The 26,885-nt window shown below is 35.2% G+C and overlaps 2 protein-coding genes across 2 annotated transcripts; one reads left to right on the forward strand and one right to left on the reverse strand.

The window, feature by feature from the left end:
• Positions 1-3,124: 3,124 nt before the first annotated feature.
• LOC138336247 (mannan-binding lectin serine protease 1-like) lies at positions 3,125-19,446 on the forward strand. The gene is given in 18 exon segments (XM_069285651.1): positions 3,125-3,947; positions 5,104-5,275; positions 7,188-7,366; positions 7,921-8,033; positions 8,288-8,393; positions 9,091-9,267; positions 9,493-9,702; positions 10,256-10,405; positions 13,193-13,256; positions 13,664-13,805; positions 14,530-14,636; positions 14,965-15,143; positions 16,466-16,596; positions 17,366-17,410; positions 17,412-17,468; positions 17,470-17,515; positions 17,910-18,028; positions 18,319-19,446. Coding segments are annotated over 18 exon segments (2,811 nt in total). The 5' UTR covers positions 3,125-3,853; the 3' UTR covers positions 19,039-19,446.
• A 1,176-nt stretch (positions 19,447-20,622) lies between these two features.
• Positions 20,623-26,880, reverse strand: LOC138336250 (uncharacterized). The gene is made up of 4 exons (XM_069285660.1): positions 24,124-26,880; positions 23,501-23,699; positions 21,798-22,048; positions 20,623-21,222 (listed from the first exon to the last, which is right to left on the reverse strand). The coding sequence occupies exons 1-4, from the start codon at positions 24,185-24,187 to the stop codon at positions 20,951-20,953; spliced, it is 786 nt and encodes a 261-aa protein (XP_069141761.1). The 5' UTR covers positions 24,188-26,880; the 3' UTR covers positions 20,623-20,950.
• Positions 26,881-26,885: the final 5 nt, after the last annotated feature.

Consider the following 26,885-nt stretch of genomic DNA (forward strand, 5'->3'; position numbering starts at 1 on the left):
CTTAAAGATGCTCCACCGCCGACAGAGCATAACTGATATTCATCACTTGAACAATATTTGGTGTTTAGTCGTGTATATATATGCCTAATTAACACAAAAAATAACATAAAATTATTTATTTCGCCTTTAGTGCATGCGCAATCATTACTTCATTTCATATAGGATATAGTGCCACGGAATTTTTTCGGGATGCAATAAATTAATTTTCATATTTTGAATTTGAATTAAAATAAGAAGCTCTAACTTTTCAATGATGGTAATGGTGTAAAGTAAGTAACTTTTGTACCCGAAGAAAAATACAAAATCGTCTGCTCTTGTTTTTGATAGTGAAAAAATACTATTTGTCAGCGGTAAAGCATCTTTATCTGTCCCCATATTTAGTGTTTTTCATGATCGTTGGATTATATTGGTTTTATCCAGAAATCGAAATGAAAAGCTGCTTTGTACATGTAAAACTGGTAATGTACATGTATATACTGTAAATCTGCAAAATTGCTGCTATTCTAACATTTAGTATACTTTCAAAAAGGATCTCTTATTTAAAAAAAAATAACGTTCATCACAGAACTATTCATGCTGTAGAAACCCAGTTGAAACGAAAGCAACTTTGGATGTAGAACCTATCGACTTCCCTCGATGCTTGTTGGACGGCCTGGCCATATAATTACGAATATGCCATCCATGTACTAAATAGATGAGTGTTGACGATAAGAGAACGTCTGAATAGTCCGTATGGACCAAAGAGACTTAATCTGAGAAACGGACACTTTTGTCAGTTGAAAGTCAGAACGAATAATGATTCCAACACAACACAACTGTAGACACATCATTTCAGTGAATTCACATTCTCCAGCAAGGGTGAAAGTGGCTTGTTCAAAGTGGGGAAGTACAAAACCCATGTTTATTAGCATAGGGTTTAAAGCGTGTACATGTACTTTCTTTTGTCTAATTATTTTGTTTGTTTCCTCCTTTTCATCTGCAGGTTTTAATAGCTCACCTGGCCTGAACGGGAAATAAAGGTAAATCCTTTAAATCGCTACTTGTTCTGCATAAAACGTAACCAAATTATGCCAGAAACATCCTTTGGGGGAGGGGAACAGAATTAGTATAAATTTTGGCTCTGACCCCGCGGGACTCAATAGGAGAAATAGGGGATTAATTCACCAGAAAGGTCTTGTGGAGAAGAATAGCAAAATTTGTCTAAATTTTGGCTTGACCCCATGGAGCAGAAATAGTGGAGCCCAATAGGGATATTAGAGGGAAAATTCCTTGAGATAAGAAACAATTAGTTAATGAATCTGTATATAGAACATTACTTAGCATTGCAAACAAGGTGAGCGATAGAAGCCCTTTGGGCCTCTTGTTCTGGACCGACTGATTTGAGTTTTCCCTCTTAGTGAATGAAGTTACTCTCTCCACCCATATTCTCCCGGCTACTACAATCATGTACATCTACTCAAGGGTTTATATCCTTGATATGCTGTATCTGTAATAGATTATAACATTTATAGTCTATGAACACGATTTCCACGATGACTATCACGATTTACAGAGCAATAATGTACAGATTTAAGAAGTTTATGTAATATACATGTTATTTGTTACATCCAAAACAAAATCACTACACTTCCCTATCACCTCCGAAGAAATATAATAATAATGCATTGTAATAGCTACAGGGTACATAAAATGTTCACTTGTTTATAGTGTTTGATTCAGACCGACATTTTATGGAGGCTTTCATAGCTGCTTACATGGTCACTTTGAGTGTATGCTTGTCTAAATTATCTTATATACATTTTTTTACATGTATGTACCACCTATATAACGAAATATATTCTTTCTCCGATATTAACGTTGGTGATACTTTTACAAATGATTCTTTATCCAGCACGGTGCTGCACTAGGGGTATTAAAGGCCCACTACCTTTCCGGAGGCTTTCATAGCTGCTTACATGGTCACTTTGAGTGTATGCTTGTCTAAATTATCTTATATACATTTTTTTATATGTATGTACCACCTATATAACGAAATATATTCTTTCTCCGATATTAACGTTGGTGATACTTTTACAAATGATTCTTTATCCAGCACGGTGCTGCACTAGGGGTATTAAAGGCCCACTACCTTTCCGGAGCAAAACATAAAGGTTTCTTTAAAAAAACCCATTAATAACATCAGAAAATATATACTGATGGCCTAAGATGAGGTTACAACAACAAACATAAAAGCGTAACAGTGGAGAGTCATTTCGCTGTTTTGCCGTCTGACGCAGTGATAGTCAACTACCGCTCGGTATTTATAACGATGGCGGGAAACATACATATATGTAAGACGACCCGCGTTATGAAAATTAACATTTTATTTATTTTAATCCAATTTTTCAGAAGGAGTTAATATGTATAGTATTAAATATAAATTGATAACTTTTGCGACTCTACCAAAATTTTGGATCTTGTTTTATATTCCCATTTAAAAAAATAAAAGCCGTTTCGGAAAGGTTGTGGGCCTTTAAAGTGCTTAGTTAAATGAAAAAACTTCCTTCCACTAAATTTACAATTACGTAGAGTGTGAAATGATTAAAAGAACCGTTTAAAATCCGTTTATTTTATTTAAATCAAGTAAATACTCATGATATATTTATTTGATAAAAACGCTTCATGAAGATGCTGCAAAATTTAATTCACCAATGATTTGTTTGTTTGTTTGTTTGTTTGATTTATTAACGTCCTATTAACAGCTATGGTCATGTAAGGACGGCCTCCCATGTATGCGGTGTGTTGTGTGCATGTGGTGCGAGGTGCGTGTTTTGGGAGACTGCGGTATAGCCATGTTGTGTCTTCTTGTATAGTGGAACTGTTGCCCTTTTTATAGTGCTATATCACTGAAGCATGCCGCCGAAGACACCAAGCAACACACCCCACCCGGTCACATTATACTGACAACGGGCGAACCAGTCGTGCCACTCCCTGTATGCTGAGCGCTAAGCAGGAGCAGAAACTACCACTTTTATAGACTTTGGTGTGTCTCGGCCAGGGAACAGAACCCAGAGCCTTCCTCACAGGGGCGAACGCTCAACTCAAGGCCAAAAGTGAGGCGATGCCAAGGGAGGCATTAGGAAGGAAAAAGTCAGTTAGGAAGAAGAGAAAAGATAATATCCTAAATTTAGTCGCCTTTTACGATCATGCAATAGCGGCAGCGGGTACAATTCTACCGCCCTACCTGCAGGGCCCTTTCCCATGAAGCCGGAGGATTAGTCAGTTTTCATATATTTTGATCTTCTAGTATCCAGATATATTTATATCTTAAAGTTGTGAAATTAATATCGTTATATGCCATGTTGTCCCAGTTCAGCTCCGCAATACAGTAACTACAAACCAAGGGTCGAAAAAAATCTATCTAGGGATTATAAGGTTCATTAAAAATTCGAGTGTTCTCTATCTAAAAAGAAATACAGTTATTTTCGTGAATGAATGAAATCTGTCATAATTAACAGTCATCTCCTTGTCCTCAATGACCCACTTCAATAATCCATCCACGCATCCACTGGGTTGAGAGAAAAAGAAACTTTGTCAAATTGAAAAACACAAAGGGAAAACAGATGTCTTGATTAGTCTAAACACTTTTTCTTGATAAAATAAAAATTATTTACTGGAAAAATATGCTGCCTGGTAGAAAGATGCCACTTTTGTTCTCTTATATTAATAAAGTGTTAAGATGACTTGACGCTAACAAAGCTAATACGAGCCTGTTAGGAATCTCACTGTCGGTCTTTAAGTACCTACATCCGCCCCCTATCCCCGTAAACACTACTTTATTATAGTATCCATACCGAGTTCAGCTGACCCCAAGATGGCTGTTGGATCCAGCTTGATTTTATTTTGTCTCGGCTTGTTGTCATCTTTCGTTTATTCGTCTTTAGCTGGTCATCGACAAAAGAGAGACGGTAAGAGTTGACTTCACATATTTAATCATATGGATGGTAATTTTAAAACACATTTATCTCAAGTTGCTGCCAGAATCTAGTCAAGAAAAAACTTTTATTCAGATCGAAATGCATATCTTTATAATAGCAATATTTAGTATTGACATGGCGTTTAGATGAAACAACTTAAATCATAGAATTATTGAAAACACACAAGAAACCCATTTGATAAATATAAATTAATGTCAAAACCACCACACTGCGCCGTAAAAAAGTGTGTTCTAAAAGTCACCAATTATACTAAAGATCAACATTATATTTCGATATCCAAACATTTTGACAGCCAAATGAAATGCGCACAGAGGTTATGCCCAGTCTGAAATATCAATAAACATACATGTAAAACAACATGAACAGTTACCTGTCGATTAATTGATGCCGTACAGCTGGCTACTTTCCGGGTCGACTGTCGTTCCTGGGGACTTCTCCCCTGCATGGCCATTTCTGTCTCTACCTGACACTGCAATTTTTGTCGACCTGCCGTTTCTCATGGAACTTTTCCCCTGGATGGCCATTTCCACCTCTACCTGACATGGCCAATTTTGTCGACCTGCTGTTTTCCTGGGACTCTAGAAGGCACTTTGGGTGCCGAACGCATGCACAGATACAAGTTTCAGGCCGTAACTATTTTTCTCGATCTGGACAGAAAACGACAAAATTAAATTTTATCGGTTTTAAAATTTCGGTTATTGGATATATGTGTACAATGTATATATAATTCACAATTTTTCACAATTTATCGTGATAAAAGAAATACCCCGCGAGACTGCAAAAATACTAACCCGAGAAAATATCCGTACATGTGGTAGTCTGAGAGTTTAATGACATCTAACTATAGGGGTAGAAATATACGATAAAACCAGCTATATTACATTCTGTCTATAATATATCACCCAAAGGATAATGAAATTGTTACCCTTATAGCCAAGTGTCTTAATAAACTAGAAGTCATGTTGTGTTGAAATTGGCTAGTTGTAAACTTGTACCCCCAATATGGTCTTAGTTAGCAGATGGTCTTTATCGAGAGATGGCCGCTGTGACAGGTTTTGCATTATTTTCAATGTACATTGCGTATTATATAGAAAACAATGTTGTTTTGTATCTATGTTATTGACAGTGTCGTTATGTGGAGGGATAGTTACAGAGACCCATGGCATTATAAGTCCCCCTATGGACGAAGACTACTACCTACCTAACTGGTTCTGTAGGTGGGAGATCAGAGCGAAGGAAGGACATCGACTATTATTGTCTGCTCGGTCGTTTGCTCTGGAATATTCTACCGGATGTCAGTAAGTGTTTTTGCTATCGTAAATATTTCGCGAGTCCTTAATTTCGCAAACTCACCTGTAAGACTTATTCGCGATAATCTAATTAAAATTAGACTTGTAATTCCTCTCCATTACGATACTTTGCGTTACGCTCCAAGAGTAGTGGAATTACAAGTCTATTTTTAATTATATTGCGTACGCGAATACATGATTTCGCGATTTGTGGTCTCAAAATCACTTCATGTTCAGGAAGGGGGATGTTAATGACTCAAGTCTGCCCTTTTATATAAATATTAGCAAGTAATTTGAATTTGTGAACGACTCGAATTAGCGCGAAAACAAATCCCTCGAGTAATATAATTAATTTACAGTATTATTTACGCAGATTAACTGCTATGATCTTTAAAACACATTAATTATATTCATTAATTATTTCCATCACTTCTATTTTACCAGGCCCCAGTTTCATGAACATTCCTTAAATTTAAGGAATCCCTTAACTTAAAATTCTCCATAGGAAAGCATTACAGTTTTTAAGGAAGGCTCCTTAACTTAATATTTTCGTTAACTTTTGTAATGCTTTTCTATGAGGAAATTTAAAGGGACAATTAATTTTACGAGAACATTAAAATTTGTATATATATCGGAAAACCCCCAGTTCTAATGGAAATTAGATCAGTTGGTTTTACTGTGATATGTCAGAAAATCCCATGGTGGTGAAATGCGTGTGAAAATGTTCAAACTCACTCGCTGTCCGCCATTACACATTGTGGTCGAATATCTTGTATGCCGAACCCAGTCCCTTGCTCGTAGAGTAATGCTACTTTTGTCTAGAACAGCTCAAATCGCTCTGAGGAGAAGTTTGTGTTTACCTTATTAGGTGAATTGTCTTGCCTAAAAAATCATTATATCACCTCCACAGCGGTTATGTAGTTCATTTGTTTAACGTGCATGACTTTGGCTCGGATATTGGTACAGCGTACATATTCTACCTGCTTAATCGTATTGATCAACGATTTGTAATTACAACGGTATCAATTAAAATACTAAACAATGACGTGGAATTTGTCAATATCTAATGTTATATGTTTCATAAGAAATTTAGAACAATATATTTATGCCTATTTTTTGCTTCGTTGGTTATGTAAAAGAATTAGCGTGAGTGAATTGTCCCTTAAAGTTAATGAATTCCTTAAAGTTAAGGAATGGTCATGAAACTGGGCCCTAGATCTATTGACACCCACCATACTCTATTCCGTCTTTTGAAACACTGATAAAAAACAAAACATGTTAATGTCAGCCAAATCGAGGAAAAGAAATTCAGTACATGTATATTTTGAAAAAACACAAATGAAACTTGACTTGAAACTATAATTATTGCATGTGAAATTCTGAAGTGTGATCGAAAGAATCTATACATATAATATAACGTATCGGAAATCATTATGAATCAAAATATGACAAGGCATTACGGATAAATAACACAAATATGTTTAATAATTCTGACGCGTCTCTACACAGTTGGGACTACTTGGATAACATGGATAACAAAATTATGTTTATAGAATTCCCACGTTTCTCTATACAGTACTACCTGGATTATAAAAATATCTTTTTAATAAAATTGTTTCATTTCTCTATACAGTTGGGACTTCTTGGATAACAAAAATATGTTTATATAGTTCTGTCATTTCTCTATTCAGTAATACCTGGATAACAAAAATATGTTCACGGAATTCTGTTGATTCGCGATACAGTTGGGACAACTTGGATAACAAAGATATGTTTAGTATAATTCTGTCAGTTCTCTATACAGTTGGTGCTACTTGGATAACAAAAAAATGTGTTTATATAATTCTGTCATTTCTCTTTACAATACTATCTAGATTACAAAGAAAATATGTTTATATAACTCCGAACTTTCTCTACACAGTTGGGACTACCTTGAGGTACGTGATGGTGGAGATGACCAGGTCCATACAGTTGGTAAATACTGCGGGTACTCTCCTCTGGCCCTCCTCTCTACCTCCGACACACTCTTCCTCTACTTCTCAGCGGACGGCTCCACACAGGACAGAGGCTTCCAGCTCATGTTTGAATCCATTCCTAGAGGTAGATTATAGGAAATCATTCACCTGTGACAAAATTAAATGATGAGATGCTTTTAAAATTGCATTATTGATGTTAATACATTGTATGTCTGTGAATGTCTGAAATTGACACATACCTTACATCTATAATACTTTTAATTTGAAAGCTTATTTTACTATATTTTTTTTCAAACTAGTATGTAAGTATGAGTGATAAGGAATTTTTACCCGAGAGTCACAAAATGTAGCAATACCCTAGTCTTACTGAGGGGTTAACTGCATTTTGTTATACAGAGGAAAAAAATATTTTGACGCAAATCCAGCTGCTTGCGTGCTCTTTTAATGGCGTTTAAATTTTAATGAGAAGACCTGTTGACGTCTTGACGTCACGAGATCGTATCTCATGGAAAGCCTCCGATAACACGAATGCATTTTATCAGATAAACCAGTACTACACCCTTAGGTTTGAGGAAAATGTAGCACATACTTTTGTTATCCTTTGGTGAGAGCTTTCAGAATTCTAAAAGTTTAAATACATATTTCTATTTCTATTAACAAGTTTGTATGTTTGCATAGAGACCTCCGACATTTCGCGATGTAATCAGGTGATTGAGACTGGAGGACTGATATCAAGTCCAAACTACCCCGGGCAGTACCAACCGTATTCCTTCTCTGTGTATTGGATAAAGGTATAAACTAGGGGAGGTTTTCAGTGAAGGTCTGAGTCTTGTTTTATTTATTGAACCCATCTTGAGGGCAAATCAAATGATGATCATGCGCAATCGATTGAGTTTCGATCCAATACTTATATTTCAGATATATTAGTCAATATGAGTTGAGGAAGTTTAGGTCTTTCAAAACAATTTAAATATCTATGAAGTTCTGTTAAAAGGAATATTTCTGTCAGATCTGTAATGCGTCATCAATGTTTAATATTTTACAGGCACCTAGTGAAAATCAGCGGATTCACATAGAGATACGGGATGTTAGTTTAGAAGATTCTGGATGTCTGTTTGATTACGTCAAAATGTACGACGGAAGAGATTCACGTGAGGACATTGCTATGTCTGCTTTGTAAATGTCGATTATTGTATCGTAAACTGCAATTTGATGAAAAATACACTAACACTATGAAACTGCATTAATAATTAGGTTTATAATGATTTAATTTTCAAATGAAAATTAGAAAACAAAATGACTCTAACGATTTAAAGATATAGTAGTTATATATCAAGTAATAAAATTTGAAACCCAATATAATCATGTTGACAAAGCATTATTCGCTATGCATGATTCTTTGTAATCCCCGGTCCCATGTGCAATTCGCACTGTCCATAATTTAAATGAGCGACACTACAATATGTACATAAGACCGAGAACAGATATCCTACGAATTTACCTATGCGGGATATAATAGCTCTATGACGCAAAACCTTGCTCTAAAAGGATTTCGGTATATCAAATATCATTAAACTAACTTGCTCAAATCCCATGTTTACACCAAGTCTGTATGCGCGAAAATAATTAGTATACAATATTTACTCTGGTATAAGAAACTGTAAAAAATTGGTGGCACAATGCCAGAAATCTGGAAATACTCTCTTACCAAATTAAGCGCAGTACATGAAATAGCTTTCCAAAGACAGCTCAAAAAGCGTCAATGTAACATTGCCGCTAAAATAAGTTCGTTTGCAGTAATTGACACCCATACATTAAGTGGTTATTAACTCTCGCCTCTGTTTCCAGATTCGCCATCTTTACTAGATATATGCGGAGACTCGACACATACGTCCTATGTAACCTCCAGTGGAAACCAAGCCTTTATCACATTCGTATCGGACGGCTATCTGGAAGACAGGGGATTCCAGATACATATCAGCTTCATCGAAAACGAGGCACCTGTCGAAGCTGTCAATCAGGAAGGTTTGCTATATGACCAGCATTATTAACTTGTTCGCACAGTTTTTAATTCAGACTTACACGTTAATGAAACGAGTTCCTTAGTAGTTTAAGCTTTTGTTTGATATTGTCCATGAAAAAAACCTTTAAAAATAACAACATTATCTTTTATTTTGAACATGGATTTTATATTTCTTTGTCGACATTTTTTATGTCTTTGAGTTTGATGTCTATAATATATCCCTGTAGATTGTCACCAGATCATTGACGGGGCTATGGAGGGTGTGGTGACAAGTCCAGGATTCCCAGGCCTATATCCTACCCAGTCCCGGTGTGTGATTACCCTAATATCGCCCCAGCCGGACCACCACATACGCCTTACCTTAGTCTATCTTGACATGGAAGGCTCCATTAACTGCACATTTGATTCTCTGGAGTTTTTCGACCGAACAACAGAAGGCTAGTAAACATGTTATTGCACATGTTAAGTCATTAAGTATGAAAACGAGAGAAAAAAATCGCCCCATAAATATGTTGATTTAGAGTTATTGTAGTCAGGAGTTCATTTTCTCTCTATCAAAGCTTGATCAAATGTGCTGAACCTTTTCCCAGGTAATGCTGAACGAGGATAATTTTTGAAATAGCCTTCGAATATTGTATTCAGTACGATATACTAGCTGCTATTCGAATGCTGCGATTGACGGAAATTTTCTTAATGCGACAACAATGTCATATTGTTTACGATATAAAATGAGAATTTCGTTGATTAGAAACTTTAATTTGTTCTTTTCGTTGTTTGTACGGAAACATTATTATAAAAAAACCATGGTCATTTATTCGCTTACCACAAAAACTTTTAACTACAAAATAGACTGCAAGCTTCAAACAACGAAAGAGAGTGCGCATGCCCAAGGATATTTTATGTTGTGTAGTAAGTCGTTGTTAGGATGGCTAAGCTGGCTTCATACAATATAAGGCTTATTTTAACAAAAGTGTTTTTTGGTGATTTCAGGAGTCAATTCTCTGGGTAAAATATGCGGCCAGACCACACAGAATCTTATATACATCACTAAATCTGACACTCTAAAAATAGTTCTGACGTCAGACTACCTCGTGACCGGAAGAGGTTTCCTGGGTGATTTCACAGTATTACCAAATGAGGGTACGCGAATATTTGACTTGAAGACAAAGATACAATTCTACTTTATGTGTTTTCAAATTGTTGTTTCATAATATTTTAATATGTAACGCTATTTAAGGATTAAAGTCTCTTTCTGGTGGTTCTATCGAAGGATAAAGTTGAGTAGGGTATCGATATTTGGAATGGACCGCGAAGCGGTCCATGAAACAAATATCGATACCCTACTCAACTTTATCCTTCGATAGAACCACCAGAAAGAGACTTTAATCCTTATATTTACAGTCTTAACTATTATTTTCATAGCTCAAAATTTACCCTTAATAGTGTTTATGGCATTTATAAGACTAAAATTGAATTATATCGTTTGGTTCCGACAGGCATTTCGAACAGCCACTTGAAGTGGCGGAAATTCCCGCCAATTTATCAATGAACATACCAATAAAATGAGTTCCGTCTGATGAAGCATATATCTGAGGTTTTCCCGGTATGGAACTATAAATCATTTTATTTATCTGTTGTTAAAAACACCATGGTGCAAAGCAGTTTGGTTTTAATATTTTGCTTCGTATGATTTCACACGCTTACACAATTCATAACGTGGCAGGATATTTAACGTAGTTGTGACGCGGCGTCCGATTCAAACCGCCTGTGTCAAGGAGGTGTGACAAACAGAGAGTTTCTTCAATTTTGTGATCACTTGAGTTCTACTTAATCAGTTCACGTTTGAAATTTCTTGAATACACGGATGTTTACATAGTTCCATGTCATTCTTTCCGGATTTTAGAGATTTTCAAATGTATCGGACGTCGTTTCGAGGAACATGTACAAACACAGGTAGGCCCACTACTGTAAACGTTTACTGTACCGCTCTCAAAATGTTAGCTATATTTATATTGTTGTTTTAAACACTTCAATAAATATTAGAGGTATCTATTACAAGTATTGTAAAGCTACAATTGAAGGATTCCGTTTCATTGATATTTCGAAACACCCAAACGTACATTGTGTATGTAAGTCCTACTCTTGCCGATTCACAGTAGATTCTAGATAACGTACAGGACTTGTCTGTCCGCCGAGGTGAACAAAAATGCATTGTCGTGCTAGGTCGTTTTGGTTACACTTATCCAACTCAAATACTGAAGTGTTCTGACATATCTTATCCATTCGCGTACAACCAAAGATGTTAAAAATACGAATATAATGTAGATCTAGGCTACATGTTGTAGAGAACAACACAGATTCGCAGACACACAACATGTAAACATTGCGACGTCATCGGAATGTGCAAAACTGTACATTGTACAACATTGTTTATTTATCATACGCACGGAAGCATTGCTCAAAGAGGTACGGTAGTAACATAAACAATGTAACTTTTCTACATTTGTATTTACACACGTACATGTATATGTGTTCAAACCTATTTTGATACATGTACATGTTCATCGAACGTTCGTTCGGTTACTGAAAACACCAAAAGTTTCTGATTTGGACCATCATAAATTCATCCGCGCGGCTCCCAAATTGCGCGTGACATACTCAATTTATCGAGAAATAAAGTTGAGTAGCGGCTAATTCTCAGAAAGTACTGAAGGGATCTTTCTCAAATTTCATATGTAGGTTCCCCTAGGACCCTAGAATGCATATTGCATTTTGGGACTGATCGGTCAACCAAGATGGCCGCCAGGTAGCCATCTTGGATTTTGATAGTTAAAGTTTGTTACCGCTATTTCTCAGAAAGCACTGAAGAGATCTTTCTCCAATTTCATATGTAGGTTCCCCTAGGACCCTAGTTGTGCATATTGCATTTTGGGACTGATCGGTCAACAAGATGGCCGACCCAGCCGCCATCTTGGATTTTGATAGTTAAAGTTTGTTACGGCTAAATCTCGAAAGTACTGAAGGGATCTTTCTCAAATTTCATATGTAGGTTCCCCCTAGGACCCTAGTAGTGCATATTGCATTTTGGGACTGATCGGTCAACAAGAAGGCCGCCAGGTAGCCATCTTGGATTTTGATAGTTAAAGTTTGTTACCGCTATTTCTCAGAAAGCACTAAAGGGATCTTTTCTCTAATTTTCATATGTAGGTTCCCCATAGGACCCTTAGTTGTGCATATTGTTTTTTGGGACTGATCGGTCAACAAGATGGCCACTCCAGGCAGCCATCTTGGATTTTGATAGTTACAGTTTGTTACCGCTATTTCTCATAAAGTATTGAAGGGATCTTTCTCAAATTTCATATGTAGGTTCCCGTAGGACCCTGTTGTTTGCATCATGCATTTTTGGGACTGATCGCGTCAACAAGATGGCCGACCAGCCACCATCTTGGACTTTTGATAGTTAAAGTTTGTTACCGCTATTTCAGAATGTATTGAAGGGATTTATATTCATCTTGGATTTTGATAGTTAAGTTTGTACGCTATTCTCTGTTTCAAATTTCTGTTCCCCTGGACTAGTAAATCATTTTGGGACTTTATGAAGCGGATTTTTAATGTATGGTATGTGGAATTTTGTTTCTGTATGGCTTTTATCACAATTAATATTATAAATGTATAATGTAACAACAGAAGACAGACTGACTGTTGCATTTGTCATAAGGAATACATGTACATATCTTTTAGTCTTAAAGGCACGCTATTTTCTGCTTTCAAATATTTGTTTAGCATCTTAAACAACGCAAACGCAATTCGATATAAGTACGACCATGCATATCGTAGTAATGTGCAACGAGTACATTCCTTGCAAAAGCCATATATAAGATTTACTGTTCTTCGACTAGAGAACAATTCTGTCTTATTTTTTTTCAGTGTCGAACTGCGTACCACGATGCGACCAAATGTCCGTTTGCGTAGAGGAAAAAGAAACATTTAGGTACTAATATCTATTCCTCATAGGGTATAAGCACTAATTTTAGCGGTTTTTTTCGCTGGACATATTGCGTAAACTATAGTGTCGCTAATTGTATTTGTTGTAATTCATCATTGCGTTGCATTGAAAATTGGAATTTCGCTTACAGAACATTCCTCCTAAGATACATTGTGATTACATAGAACTAAAATTAGGAAAATACTCATGTGAATCTCAAATGTACTTTGATATAAGCTAAGGACAGAAAATGCTTTAAAATGTAACCCTATTGGTATTTCAATTTCTCTATATTTTAATATTGCTTAAAATTATATGTTACAATGGCGTGTCTCTGTTGATCTGTTTGAAATGTGGAATACCCTTTTTCTTGGTTAGGGCTTTAAATTTTCATAAATTTGAATACGTTGAAGGTGTGTGAATGGAAAGCGGTGCGAGTACAACATATGTGAAAATGGCGAATGTGTCCAACAGGAGGGGAACCTCACGTGTTACTGTGCGTCCAACTTCACTGGAATGCTGTGTGACACAAAAATTCATCAAATAGACAATGTGGTGAGTGTTTACTTCTGTTATACTTGGTAAGGTGTGAAACTCTTATCTACCTTAATTATAGAATTAGACTCAGAATCAGACGCAATATTACTTTGTATACAAATTGATTAGTATGGATTTCGGTAATGATGTATGTTTTGAAGCTGTTTTAATATGTAAAAATGTATTTATTATTGAACTAGGTTCTCAGCACACCGATATTTACAGTTGAACTGACACAACATTATTTTTTGGAAACACTAGTAATGATACTTTTCAAGGTTAAGCACAAATTACTATATCATTAAAGATGCTCCACCGCCGACAGACCTTAAATGATATTCATCATTTGAACAATAATTGGTGTGTAATCGTGTATATATCTGTCTAATTAACACAAAAACTAATATGAAATAATTTATTTTGCCTTTTGTGCATGGGCAACCAGTACTTCATTCCATATAGGATAAAGTGCCATGGAATTTTTTCGGGATGCAATTAATGATTTTTTTATATTTTTACCTTGAAGTAAAATTAGAAGCTCAAACTTTTCAATGGTGTGGTAATGGTGTAAAGTATGTACCATTTGTCAGCGGTGGAGCATCTTTAAACATTTAAATAAAATATTTTCCCTTCTTATTGTTTTGTTCATAATTTTTTCATCAATTAGACAAGAGAATATAGCCTATTTGACTATTAAAACCTGTAAGAAGAGTGTGGGTTACAGTACATTTTTTATTCACAGAAAGCCCCGCCGGGACCACTCGATACACATACAGACATATCTGCCAATAAAGGAGAACGTTTAGTGCTCGACTGTGCCACAAATGTGTCCGATACCTTCTTTACCTGGTAAACCTGATACTTATCGATAGATGATTTTTTTCTTTATTCGTGTTAATATTCTTATCTCTTTTAAACTCGGTGATAATAACACCGTGGTTCTTTTTTCGAAAGTAAAATAGGATAGTGTGAAAACTTCACACAATATTTTTTATTGTATTATAATATAAAGTAGGTACTATGCTATTTCATCTATTGTACTTTTTATTGCATTATATAATACATTTGTAAATTAGGAGCTGTGCTATTTCGATTTTTGTATTGATACAGAGGTGTTCGTTAAAGCGGGTTTGGCTTCATTTCACCGTATAACTCCTGATATTTGTATGTTTATCAGGGCTTTAAATGATCGTCTTATCATGGGTGACGTCGGCGTCATCGAACATGTCAACGGAAGTCTGGAGATTCTATCGTTCGATGACTCCTACGTCGGAATATACAAGTGTCTGGCAGACTCTTTCGACACTTTCTCACAGATCACGGTCAACCTCACTATGACGGAAGAATGCAACTTCGGTAAAAGTTATATAAAGAGACACTACCTTTCCGAAACGGTCCACTACCTTTCCGGAGCAAAATTTAAAAGATATCAAAACGTGCAAGATGAATTTCACCTAGCTTTCTTTTGTTTCTATGTGACTGAAATTGGCCAAGAGGCCGAAAAATTGTGGAAGGGATATTTATACTATTTAATGTGTTTATATATATTCTCCCTCTGGAGAACTAGTATTTGATAGTCAAACTTTAAAGGTTTCTTAAAAACATAAGTACCGTCAGAAAATAGATATGGATGACCTAAGATGAGGTAACAACATCAAGCATAGGTAAAATTTCTTGCGTAATATATGATAACACACATTAACAGTGGAGAGTCATTTCGCTGTTTTACCATCTGACGCAGTGATATTCAACTACCGCACGGTATTTAGGACGACGGCGGAAAACAAAAGACGATCGCGTTATAAAAATTAACATTTTATTTATTTTAATCAAATTGTTCATAGGTGATGATACGTGTTGTATTAACGGTAAGTTAATAACTTTTGCGACTCTTAAAATTATCGATCTCGTTTTACATTCCCATTTAAAAAATTAAAAAGCCGTTTCGGAAAGGTAGAGGGCCTTAAACATATTGCCGGTAATTTTCGCGATTTTTTGATGATCGCAAAAATTTGATACCCGATATTAAAAATTCCGTATAACCGGTTAATTTCGCAAATAAAAAATTCGCGATTGACCCAAAAAACGAGAAAATCCAATTTTAGCGGTTTAAATTTTCGCGATATGGACTTTAGGTTATAAATTGTTCAATCATTTTTAATAATTCGCGAATCAAATTTTCGCGGTTACAGCAATGTGTCGCGAAATCGCGAAAATATCATCCCCGCAAAATTAACCGGCTCTACGGTAGTTAAATCGTATATATACCGTGAAAGCAAGATCGCGAATATTTAAAAGTTAAATATCGCGTAAATTTTGACTCACGTAAATAACCAGCTATTAACGGTATTAACATTGAATAGTAAACTCTTGACGTATGCGTTGATAAACTTTTTAAGTAATACAAATTATACAATTATTTTGAATCTATATTTAAGAAGATCATTTAGTTATCATGTTGAACTGATGAAAATGACTGGTTTACTTGTTATTATCATAAAGCGTAGTATTTTTCACAAAATAAAGTAAGGAAGTATGTTGATACTTTTTATATACAGAACTGTACACGAAATATTAATGATTCAACTAAAAGATGTTAATTTAAAAAAAAGTTTTTATGACAGTATACAATTGTATTTAGTCGAGTCATGAATATGGAATCTGTCTATTTATTACAGAAATAGAAATCTCACCGTCCGAGGTATCCGTCATCAGTGGAGATACTGCCACTATAAGTTGTACAGCTGGACAACACAATATCACTTGGATGAAAGATGGAGTGGAGCTAGAGGCAGGAGAACAATACCAGGTAAACCACTCGATAATCTCCCAATAATCCCTTCCAAAACAAGACATGATCGGAGCTCCATTGATATACTCTAAACTAACTTTATTCGAGACCATTAAATTTCGCGATTTCCGTTTCAAAACAAGTTCGGGGAGATTAACATTCGCGGAACATACTACATACATTATATACCGAATTTTAAACAGGTTCACTTAACAAAAATTTACTTACAGGTAGCTTTCACTTGCTATCCAGCAGGCTTCTTCAGCCCTAATGATAGAGGATAGGCTTAGTGGTGTTCATACAATTATACTTTCATTTGATTCTAGTCTATCATACTAAATCATATTGATCATAATTATCGAGAGGTTAATTTTCGCGAATTTTATTCGATCACGGAATTCACGAAAGTAAATCTCACGCGATTAAAATTTGGTTTACAGTATGATTTGTTTGTGCCATCAATCTCTGCAGAATATTTGGAATTCAATTTTGAGGTCTTTTTTGGTTGCCTCCTACCATAATCACTTACAGCCTGTTAACAACTCAATCACAGATGAAAATAGTATAGTCCTATGTTACGATGTACACCTCTAGTTCAGTTTTGTTTGTATTTGTGTTATTTCTGAGTATTCTGAATTCTTTTTAAAACATTTTTGCAAGCTTATAATTTATTTACGTTAGCTATTACAAAAGAGTTTTATCATGTATTACTAACTCAATACGTGATTTAATTCACCTGTTTTAGAGAACAATTTATTTGTGTAAATTAATATGCGGTTTATTTCAGCTATCTGAGAACGGAACGGTATTAACTATACACGCAGTGACCCAAGACAACAACTGGGGAATACACGTGCTTAGTAGACAAGGGAGGTAACTGTGAAGTGTCCAAGGCGTGTTCAAGTATCCAACCTACCGCCGAGAATAGACAACGGATGTATGTACTATTTACACTTCTTATTCTGTTTTTGCATATTACAGAGTTATCTTCCTTGTAGGCATGTGTCGAATTGTTATTTTTTTCATTGGAATATATGATATAAACACACGCGAATAAATGAGGTCACAGTCAATACCTATTCACAAGGGTAAATAACTTTAAAATGCAATGATGTATTTGTTGCACAGTTTAACATCGCTAGGGTTGTGTACATAGAAATTAGAAAAACCGTCATGAGTACCACGGAGAGAAAACATATCCCAGATGTCCGAAATCATGAAACGCTACAATTTTGTAATTATTTACATAACGAAAGGCATTCGTTATACCAAACTCAAATTCTTAATTTATGACATAATTTATGACATGATGAATGTTATTCTATTGGAAGTTTGTGGAAGACCTGCCGTCCCAGATATGACACCACGAATGCTTGGAAGAATAAGCAGAGGTCAATCAGTGCAACAAGGTTCTTCCCCATGGCACGTGATCTTACGGGATCGAAGGGAGGTAATTCACTTATAAAACCTTTTAGTTGGCTGCCACCTGTATCCGGAAGCTAGATTCTAATATTATGTTAAATGATAAATAATCGATGTCAATATGAACTAGTTACACTGCAGCATGCCAAAAATGGAAAGAGAAAATTATACGATATCATTCCCTTACAACTTCGTTTCTGTTTTAATTATTTTGCAATCTTCGATAATAGTAAAAATGCTAACCATATTCATTTATGATTGACTTAAAGCTACGCTTACATAACTCTGACTCCGTCTATTTCCATTGTGACTTTCTAGATGACGACATTTTGCGGTGGCACTTTGATATCGAAATCATGGATTCTGACAGCCGCCCATTGTACCAGTAACGACCACTTCTCCAGAGAGTTCAACAAGTCATTTGATGCAAGCTTTGTAGATCTCTTCTTGGGTACTGACCTCTGTAACGGCACGGACGGCGAGAGAAGAGGTATTCGAAGATACATCCCTCACCCAAGATTCGGCGAACGGGCTCCTTATGACAACGACATAGCTTTAATAGAACTAGATGCCCCAGTCGAGTACAACCGTCGAATACGACCAATATGCCTCCAGTCTCTTGAGGCGATTGAAGGCGTATTCATGAACAGACAACTTGGTCGGACTGTCGGTAGGGTCGTGGGGTGCGGAAGAGTTCATGAACGAATCACAGAAACGCCTCCGTACGTTCGAGATGTCTATGTGCCTTACGTAGACAGAAGGTTTTGTTCCCATGCTCGGATCGGAAGTGGAAACTTCACAGACTCGATGATCTGCGCCGGGTATAACCGTGCCTATTTTGGCGATGCCTGTTCTGGTGACAGTGGGGGATCAATGTCCATGCAGAGGACTGCTGATGACCCTTGGTTCTTGGTTGGAATCGTATCGTGGGGTGTTGGGTGTGATAGACCTGGTCACTATGGATACTACACGCACGTGGCCAAATTCTTGGATTGGGTTAGCAGAATAACAGATTCGGAGTTTTTGGAAACTTTCTAATATATTATCATAATGGAATTATATTTAATAATTACATGTAAATATTACGCATTCTCGATTTTGATGCAGGTGGTTCATTTATTATTAACTAGATTGCGTTCTGTTCTTTTGCACCCTTTCGAACCAATAAATGCTAGAGACGTTGCGTATATGTAAATGTATGTACCAGTAAACATCAATCACATTGAACTTTAATGAGTGTCATGAGATACGAGAAGTGTAAACCAACTTAATTTCACGTTTATGTACCAAACGAATTTTTCACTGCTATTGAACGTCGCAAACTCATTTGGTTCTTTGTGCGCATGCTTCAAACTTTTTCATCAGAAGCACTTATCTTTTTTTCAACAAATAACAAATTACAGGTATTTTCACTGTGAAATAAAAATGTTTTCATCAAATGATAAATATTTCTCAGGTATCCATTGTTTAAATGTCATATTACGAAAAGAAAAGGAAAACCGAGAATCCATCATGCTCGAATTTCTCTAAAGTATTCAGCACTGTTTTCAAAATAGAAATCAATATTCCCAACCTAAGTAAATATGGAAATGTAGCATACAAGTCAAACTAATCTGATAGAAATATTTTGTCGATTAAAAACAATTCGTCATATAGAAACCATCGATATCTAGCATGCTGGTGTTTCCGTAAAGAGCTGGCGTAATATTTTGATAGATCAATCTATATTAATCTAACCAAATAATATGTCACACAAATAAAAGTTTTTCAAAATATGGATTAATTGTTCAACATAACAATTGGTAACCTGCGCCACAAAACACCATGACAATGAAAAATGTATAGCACTTCAGTGATTTATTTCTGTACGGTTGTATAGAATAAAAATAATGCATTTTGTTTATACTCATAAAAGTTTAATCAATACGACAAAATGTAATGCCGAGTCAATTCAAGTTGACGTCGGCAAACAAGACGACAGTGCGGATTTTACCAGCTTTTGTTTAGGTGTAGTTCGCTATTTATGTCTTTTCAAGTGATTATTCAGTTCAAATCTGTCTTTGTATTGATATTTTTCGCATAAACAGATTAAACCGATTTTCAAAAATACATGTAATATATATGTAAGCCATTGCGTATGCATTAATTTGTATGTAATAGTATGTATGTAGTAATACGTATGTAGTAGTATGTAAGTAGTAATATTTATGTAGTAGTCACCAATTTATCCACTGATAGTACAGCTGTACACCGATTTCATACACATTTCTGTTGGGACTACTGCGTCTGGTCTAATGCATTATAACAAGGAATATAATGCTAATTACAATGAATATGCATGCTATACTAAACTACTGATAAGTGCTATGTGGTACAGTCATACGTTATTGCTGAATAACGAGCACGTGAATAATAGTAAATAACCACAAGATGTTACTACTATAATGAATTACATTAAATGCTTACATGTATGACATCAAAAAATGTTACTACCACAATGCACATGTAATATATCAAAGGCTTATATGTACGACATAAAAACATGTAACTACCACAATGTACATGTAATATATTAAAGGCTTACATGTATGACATAAAAATATGTTACTACCACGATATGATATATAAAGGTTTACATATATGACATAATCAAGTTTTAATGGAGATATAAAGAGACATCTTGAGTAATGACAAGACAAGTACCGTAAACGAACATATATAGGATATGAAATGAATAGCAATAAGATACTTTTAATAAGATAACTTCAACAACCTCCCGTGCAAAAAAATGTAAAGGAAACACCCTGCGGATGCATCTATGACGTCACAGCCAATGAAAATCTCTCTAGGTTATATTTCACTCGGGAAATCTAAAAAAAATATTACTCGGATGAAACCACTGGATATCAGTTGGACAATGTGATACATTTGAACATCAATACATGTGTTTTTATCGGCGTATCCAGACGTTATCGTGTCCTTCTTGCCAAGAACCAGATACTGCAGGATTTATTTTCGCAATTGCATGTGTGGAACAAGTGCCGTCAGCCGATTGGTAAACGACCGAGTGGCAGCGGTAGTCTTGCATACAAATCAAAGCACACATTGTAATACTTTTGACTACGACGCTCGCCAATGTTGGTCCTATAAACCCCTTTGATGGAGATAATACGCTGGAAAACAGTTCGGTATCTCCTATCCCATTAGTAAGGTAATCAAGAGCTGAAAAAGATGGTGTATAATCATTTAGATTGCGAAATGTGTGCACATTTTCGAATGCATGATGTCATATTCTAACTACATATATATATACAATACGACTTTTAAAGGCTTAAATTACATGAAGATAAAAACGTGAAACCAATCAAAATTAAAATATTAAAGCATTCCAATTGAACATCGACAAAAAATTAATAATTTCGTTCCTTGAATAATCCCTTAAACAATGAATGGAACAGACAAGAAAAAAGTATTAAGAAAATAATGGTAACTCTATGATAAAGAAAGATAATGGTAATAATGGTAATGGATATTCCGTCTTTGCATATTACAGAGTTATGTCCGACGCGATGGGCTGGTATCCATTATGACGTCATTATTTTGTGAACGAAATTCGTGTCAATTTCTCCGACAAATATGACGCTACACTCTGCCAATTGTGACGCCACACTCTGACAAACATGACGCCACACTGACAAATATGACGCAACACTCCCAAATAAAAAACCGCTCCCCGTAAAGACAGATAACTCTTTTAGTATGCAAAGGTGCAATATAGCAAAAAACCTTTAACTTACGATATGACTTTACATCAGGTTGTAGGACTTCCCGATGACACAGTACTCTGGTGTGAAACGATTCGAAGGTACACAGACGATCATTGACAACAAGGGTGTTTCCAGAAGCATAGCAGACGGTACAATGTTCTCCTCCTAAAGTGTTATCAGGCTGACCTTTTTCCCAGTTAATCCATTTCTGTACTTCCCCTGTGTATGTCATAAACACACCCTCCACATCTATGTCGGTCAATCCGTAAACAAATCTGTAACTGGACAAATAATGCCAACGTATGTGAGACTTATAGAATCTTACATGTCAAGTGGATGGAAATCTCAACTCGAGTCAAAGATTTTGGCTAGTCAACCCGAGGCTTGCCGAGGGTTGACGGCCAAAATCCTTCACGAGGGTTGAGATATCCATGTTCACTTGACAGACCCATGTTTGATTCTTTTTCTCCCATACATAGTAGAAAAAAAGGATGATATTCCAGTTGGATATCGCAGGAACGTCGTTATGCGTCAAAATTGATGACGTCATCTACAATGCACGCCGCACGTATTGATGACGTTTATTATCTAGTGCGTGTGAGCTTTTGTGTAAGATAGAGTTATTTTTCCCTAGCAACCACGGGATATCCCTGTGAAGTATGGGAGAAATGCCTGTGAATTATGTGAGGAAATGGATGACATTGTCTCACATTTGCCTGTTTACCTTCAATATCACATAACATTTTTTTCGGAATGGTGACTTTATTTAGTCTATGAAGAAGTTCAACACGATGGTATTTCGCATGAGTGTAATTTTACAAATAATTAAGGGTATTTTATCTATTATACATGTAAATATATGTTCCTTACTGCTATTCCTATATGGCGTTACATATGTCTGAAAGGAATGTCAACAAAACATTTTGTATTTGAAAATATTTGCTCTCCCTGACATGATGGAGACTACAATATATATGTACTTTAAGAAAACCACCCAAGCCTTCAAATATTGTAGTAAGAACTACAAAAATTGAGTTCAATTTCTGTAACGATTCCACACCGGAATGTGTGAATAACATATGATACACGAATTTTGACCAGTTCACCGCCGACAAATGGTCTTTTTTCTCTATCAAAAACAGGAGCAGGCGATTTTGTATTTTTTTGTTACAAAAGTTACTTACTTTACACCATTACCACCATGGAAAAGTTTGAGCTTATAATTTTTTCTTCAAGATAAAAATATGAAAAATAATTAATTGCATCCCGAAAAAATTCCTTGGCACTATATCCTATATGGAATGAAGTACTGATTGCCAATGTACCTAATCCAAAATGAATTATTTTGTATTATTTTTTGTGTTAATTAGACATATAAATACACGATTAAACACCAATTATTGTTCATATAATGAATATCATTTATGCGCTGTTAGCGGTGGAGCATCTTTAATAAGTACACATCAGTGATTTTTGGGGTGTAATTATAAACCTAACCATGCTGTGGTGACATCCAGTTATGTTGTAGGTGTCGTTTCTTAACGACTGTTCCTCCAATGAATAATTTTATTAATTTCAGTGACCATGCTACACCAGCACACTTTTTAGAGAGAACTTTATATGTAAATCATAACAATAGTATCATTATTTATATATATGGTCTTATTATTTTGGAAATATATGCTATTCATTTTAAAATCAATAATTCAGGTCGACACTATGAAAAAACTTACTTAGACAATTCCGATAATGCTGTATACAGGAATGAGTTTGCCTTGCTATCCGGAATGTGGCTGATGATTCCACCATAAGGGGAACATGCTAGCTGCTTTTTGCTTAGGATTGCTCCTGTTTCGATGACAACATAGAAGCACATCTGATAGTCAGAACCGTAGTACATAACACCTCCTTCTGGGCATATCTCGTTCAATTCTGATGTAAAATAAGTATAAGAATGGAAAAATATTTTCCGAAATCTTCACGCATAAGTGTTGCAAATTTGATATTTGTGTAATGATTAATGGGGTAAATTATACATATATTCATATACTTCATTATTGCTAAATTGATTGATTACCTGAATATCTGAAAGTGAATGAGTTCTATTTGTAGAACCTACGAGCATTGTTTTGGCAATTTTAAATTTGTATATCGTTGCAAATTAATACAAGTGAAATACATTATATTATATACATAAAGTGTATAAGTTATCCAACTTGACAAGGAGTAATTACATACATAAATGTGTGTAACAAAAATCACTGTAAAACATGAACAGGGTAAAAATAATATTTCAATAAAATATACAAGGTTATTGAATGTAAATGTTCAAACTAACACCAACCTGTGCTTACACTCTGTTGGTAGGTGATTTTCCACAGAACCACAAGGACGAGATACCCTCTCATCATCAGTAACATGTTGGTTCCCGATTGTCGACTGTTAAAGCACAAACATCAAGGACACCAAGCGACATTTATCACGTGACCAGGTTTGAAAAAGAGAATCTGCTATCACGTGACCAGATTTGCAAAAGAGAATTTATTATCTCCCGACCAGGTTAACACAACAGAATCGATTAAAGTTATCAACAGTAATTTACAGAATCACTTTACGGTAATTCACGATCTGTGTTAGTGGCATTGTATCTGTTTTATTTGTCTGACTTTATACCGTTTTAGGTATTGTGTACTGCTTTGCTACATTTTCTAAGTAGTACTTTTTTCTCTCTCTATTTCGCGTCTTTTTAATGAGAACTTTTTCCTAATTTGGTTACGTAAGAGGTTGACATATTGTTTATAACCAGTAAACAGATGCTTGAGTTATTAACTGTGTCTAAAATATACTACGGAATCACGTGCCTTTAATTTCACCATATTGTACTGCTTTGCTACATTTTCTAAGTGGTACTATATTTAAGGTTTTTTTTCCAATTTCTTTTTAAGAGTATTTTTTTCTACTCTGTTTACGTATTGGTATTTATTTTTTGAAGTAATCAAAAGCTTGAGATACCAACTGTGTCTATACATTGTAACAAACGCAAAAATACACAACGGAATCACACTTGTTTTATTTAAACATATTTTATTGTGATATTGTATATACAATAGTATTGGCCACAAGTTTTCCAACTTATATGAAGCCCACCCCCTACGTCACATGACTGTATCATAAGATAGAAAATAATACGAATGTAAGACTTTAAATGCCTGCCAAAACAATTATATACATTTTTGGTCTGGTTTTATTAGTTTCACGTCTTATTAACAGCCAATGTCATGTAATGACGTGCCAGGTTTGTTGGTGGAGGAAAGCCGGAGTACCCGGAGAAAACCCACCGACCAAAGTTCAGTACCTGGCAACTGCCCCACATGGGATTCGAGCCCGCATCCCAGAGGTGGAGGGCTTGTTGTATTATGTCGAGACATCTTAGCCACTCAGCTACCGCGACCCCTTTTTATATATGAATAACTAGCATTATAAGATATAGCATATTGGATGGCATGCACAAAAGACACACAAGAATTCTAGCACGTTTGAAGACGATACTAAACAGTTGTTTCCTGTTTCTTTATGGTAACGGTAGGTGACTATTTTCAGATTGGAGGAAATACCAAATACGAATAAGTTTGTATTTCCAAGATGAGATGTATATGCAAGAAGAGGATATTATGTAACGGCTTTGAAAGTCCATACTAGAACAGGCAAACACGTTTTATATATTATTTGAAATTAATGTGGGGTTTTGTGTACGAACTATATATTTTGTCTCCAATGGGTTTCAATGGACTTTTGTGATAAATGTACACATATAGATGAATATCAATAAAATATCCATTTAATATATATATATGCAATGTTTGATGTGTCATCGTATTATCTACGAAACAATAGCTGAGAGGCAGCAGCCTATTTTCAGTTATGATCAATTACATTTGTTGCATTTAACTACAGTTTACATATGGCATATCATATTGATTTTTGCTAAATTATCCTACTCTCAGAACTTTGATAACATGTTATTTTCACGTTTTGGTTTTGGTTTTTAAATGGAAAATTATCGCAATTTCATGTAAGAAAAGAAATCCTAATGAGTCGCTTATCCGAGGGTTCAAGGATTACCAATCATTAAATCTATTTTTGAATGCCAAAATGACCAGTTAATGCTTTACATTTTGGTCTTTTCAGGTACACCAATAATGCCTATTGTTCTTAGGATTTCTGTCTTGCATTGCTTATCAACCCTAAATGACCTGAGTTGTCGATGGTTATAAAACTTAAACAAGCAAACCTATATGTAACACGAAAGTTAGCAAGTACACTAATAAAAGAGTCAGTAATTTGTATACATTGTAAAATTAGAAGGTTTCGCGTGTTACAATGTAATATTTTCTCTTAGTCAGATTTGGAACTGTTCGCGGTGTGGTAATGTTGTTGTTGTACATCTATAGTCTAATCAGTTACAGATTGTACTTGATTTAGTACTATTCTCCCGCGGATATATTTGAGAAGATTTAAAAAAAGGGGAATGAGCAAAGATAAGATAACTCCAATATATACAGTAAGTATGACTTATACTTACCGACTGTGATTTCTTACTATTTTAAGCGATGAAAAATACCGAGTACGAATATGCCATCAACGAATTGAATGTTAGGATCATCAAAGAAGAAATGGAAACAGAAGCTGTATTTGACGCAGATACATGTAAGTATTAGCAGAGTCACAGAGAAACATAAGACGACCTGCGTAATGAAAACTGACATAATAGTTATATTAATCGAATTGTTCATGAGGTGATGATAGTGCACATTTAGTATTAACTTTTACGACATTACAAAATTATCGATCTCGTTCTACCTTCCCATTTTAAAACCAAAAGCCGTTTCGAAAAGGTTAGTGGGCCTTTAACATATACTGTAAGTATTCCTCAAGATGATTTAATAATATATATATTTTTCAAATGTACACGAATGTGACGAATAACGAAATAGCAATAACGGTTAATTTACATTTGTCAGCATTTTATAATTATGTAAGTATGTAAGTCATACCGTTTAGACAAAACATAACAAATACATAAGTGTTTTGTATATATATATATATATATATATATCT

Source organism: Argopecten irradians, chromosome 12, assembly GCF_041381155.1.
Source record: "Argopecten irradians isolate NY chromosome 12, Ai_NY, whole genome shotgun sequence".
In the NCBI taxonomy this organism is placed as follows: Eukaryota; Metazoa; Mollusca; class Bivalvia; order Pectinida; family Pectinidae; genus Argopecten; species Argopecten irradians.

Coding starts and splice junctions, on each gene's coding strand:
- LOC138336250 (XM_069285660.1), bottom strand. CDS start 24,187: ATGTTACTGATGATGAGAGGGTATCTCGTCCTTGTGGTTCTGTGGAAA. Junction 23,700..24,123: donor GAAAATCACCTACCAACAGA/GTGTAAGCACAG, acceptor ATTTTACATCAG/AATTGAACGAGATATGCCCA. Junction 21,223..21,797: donor ACCTGATGTAAAGTCATATC/GTAAGTTAAAGG, acceptor CATCTTTTTCAG/CTCTTGATTACCTTACTAAT.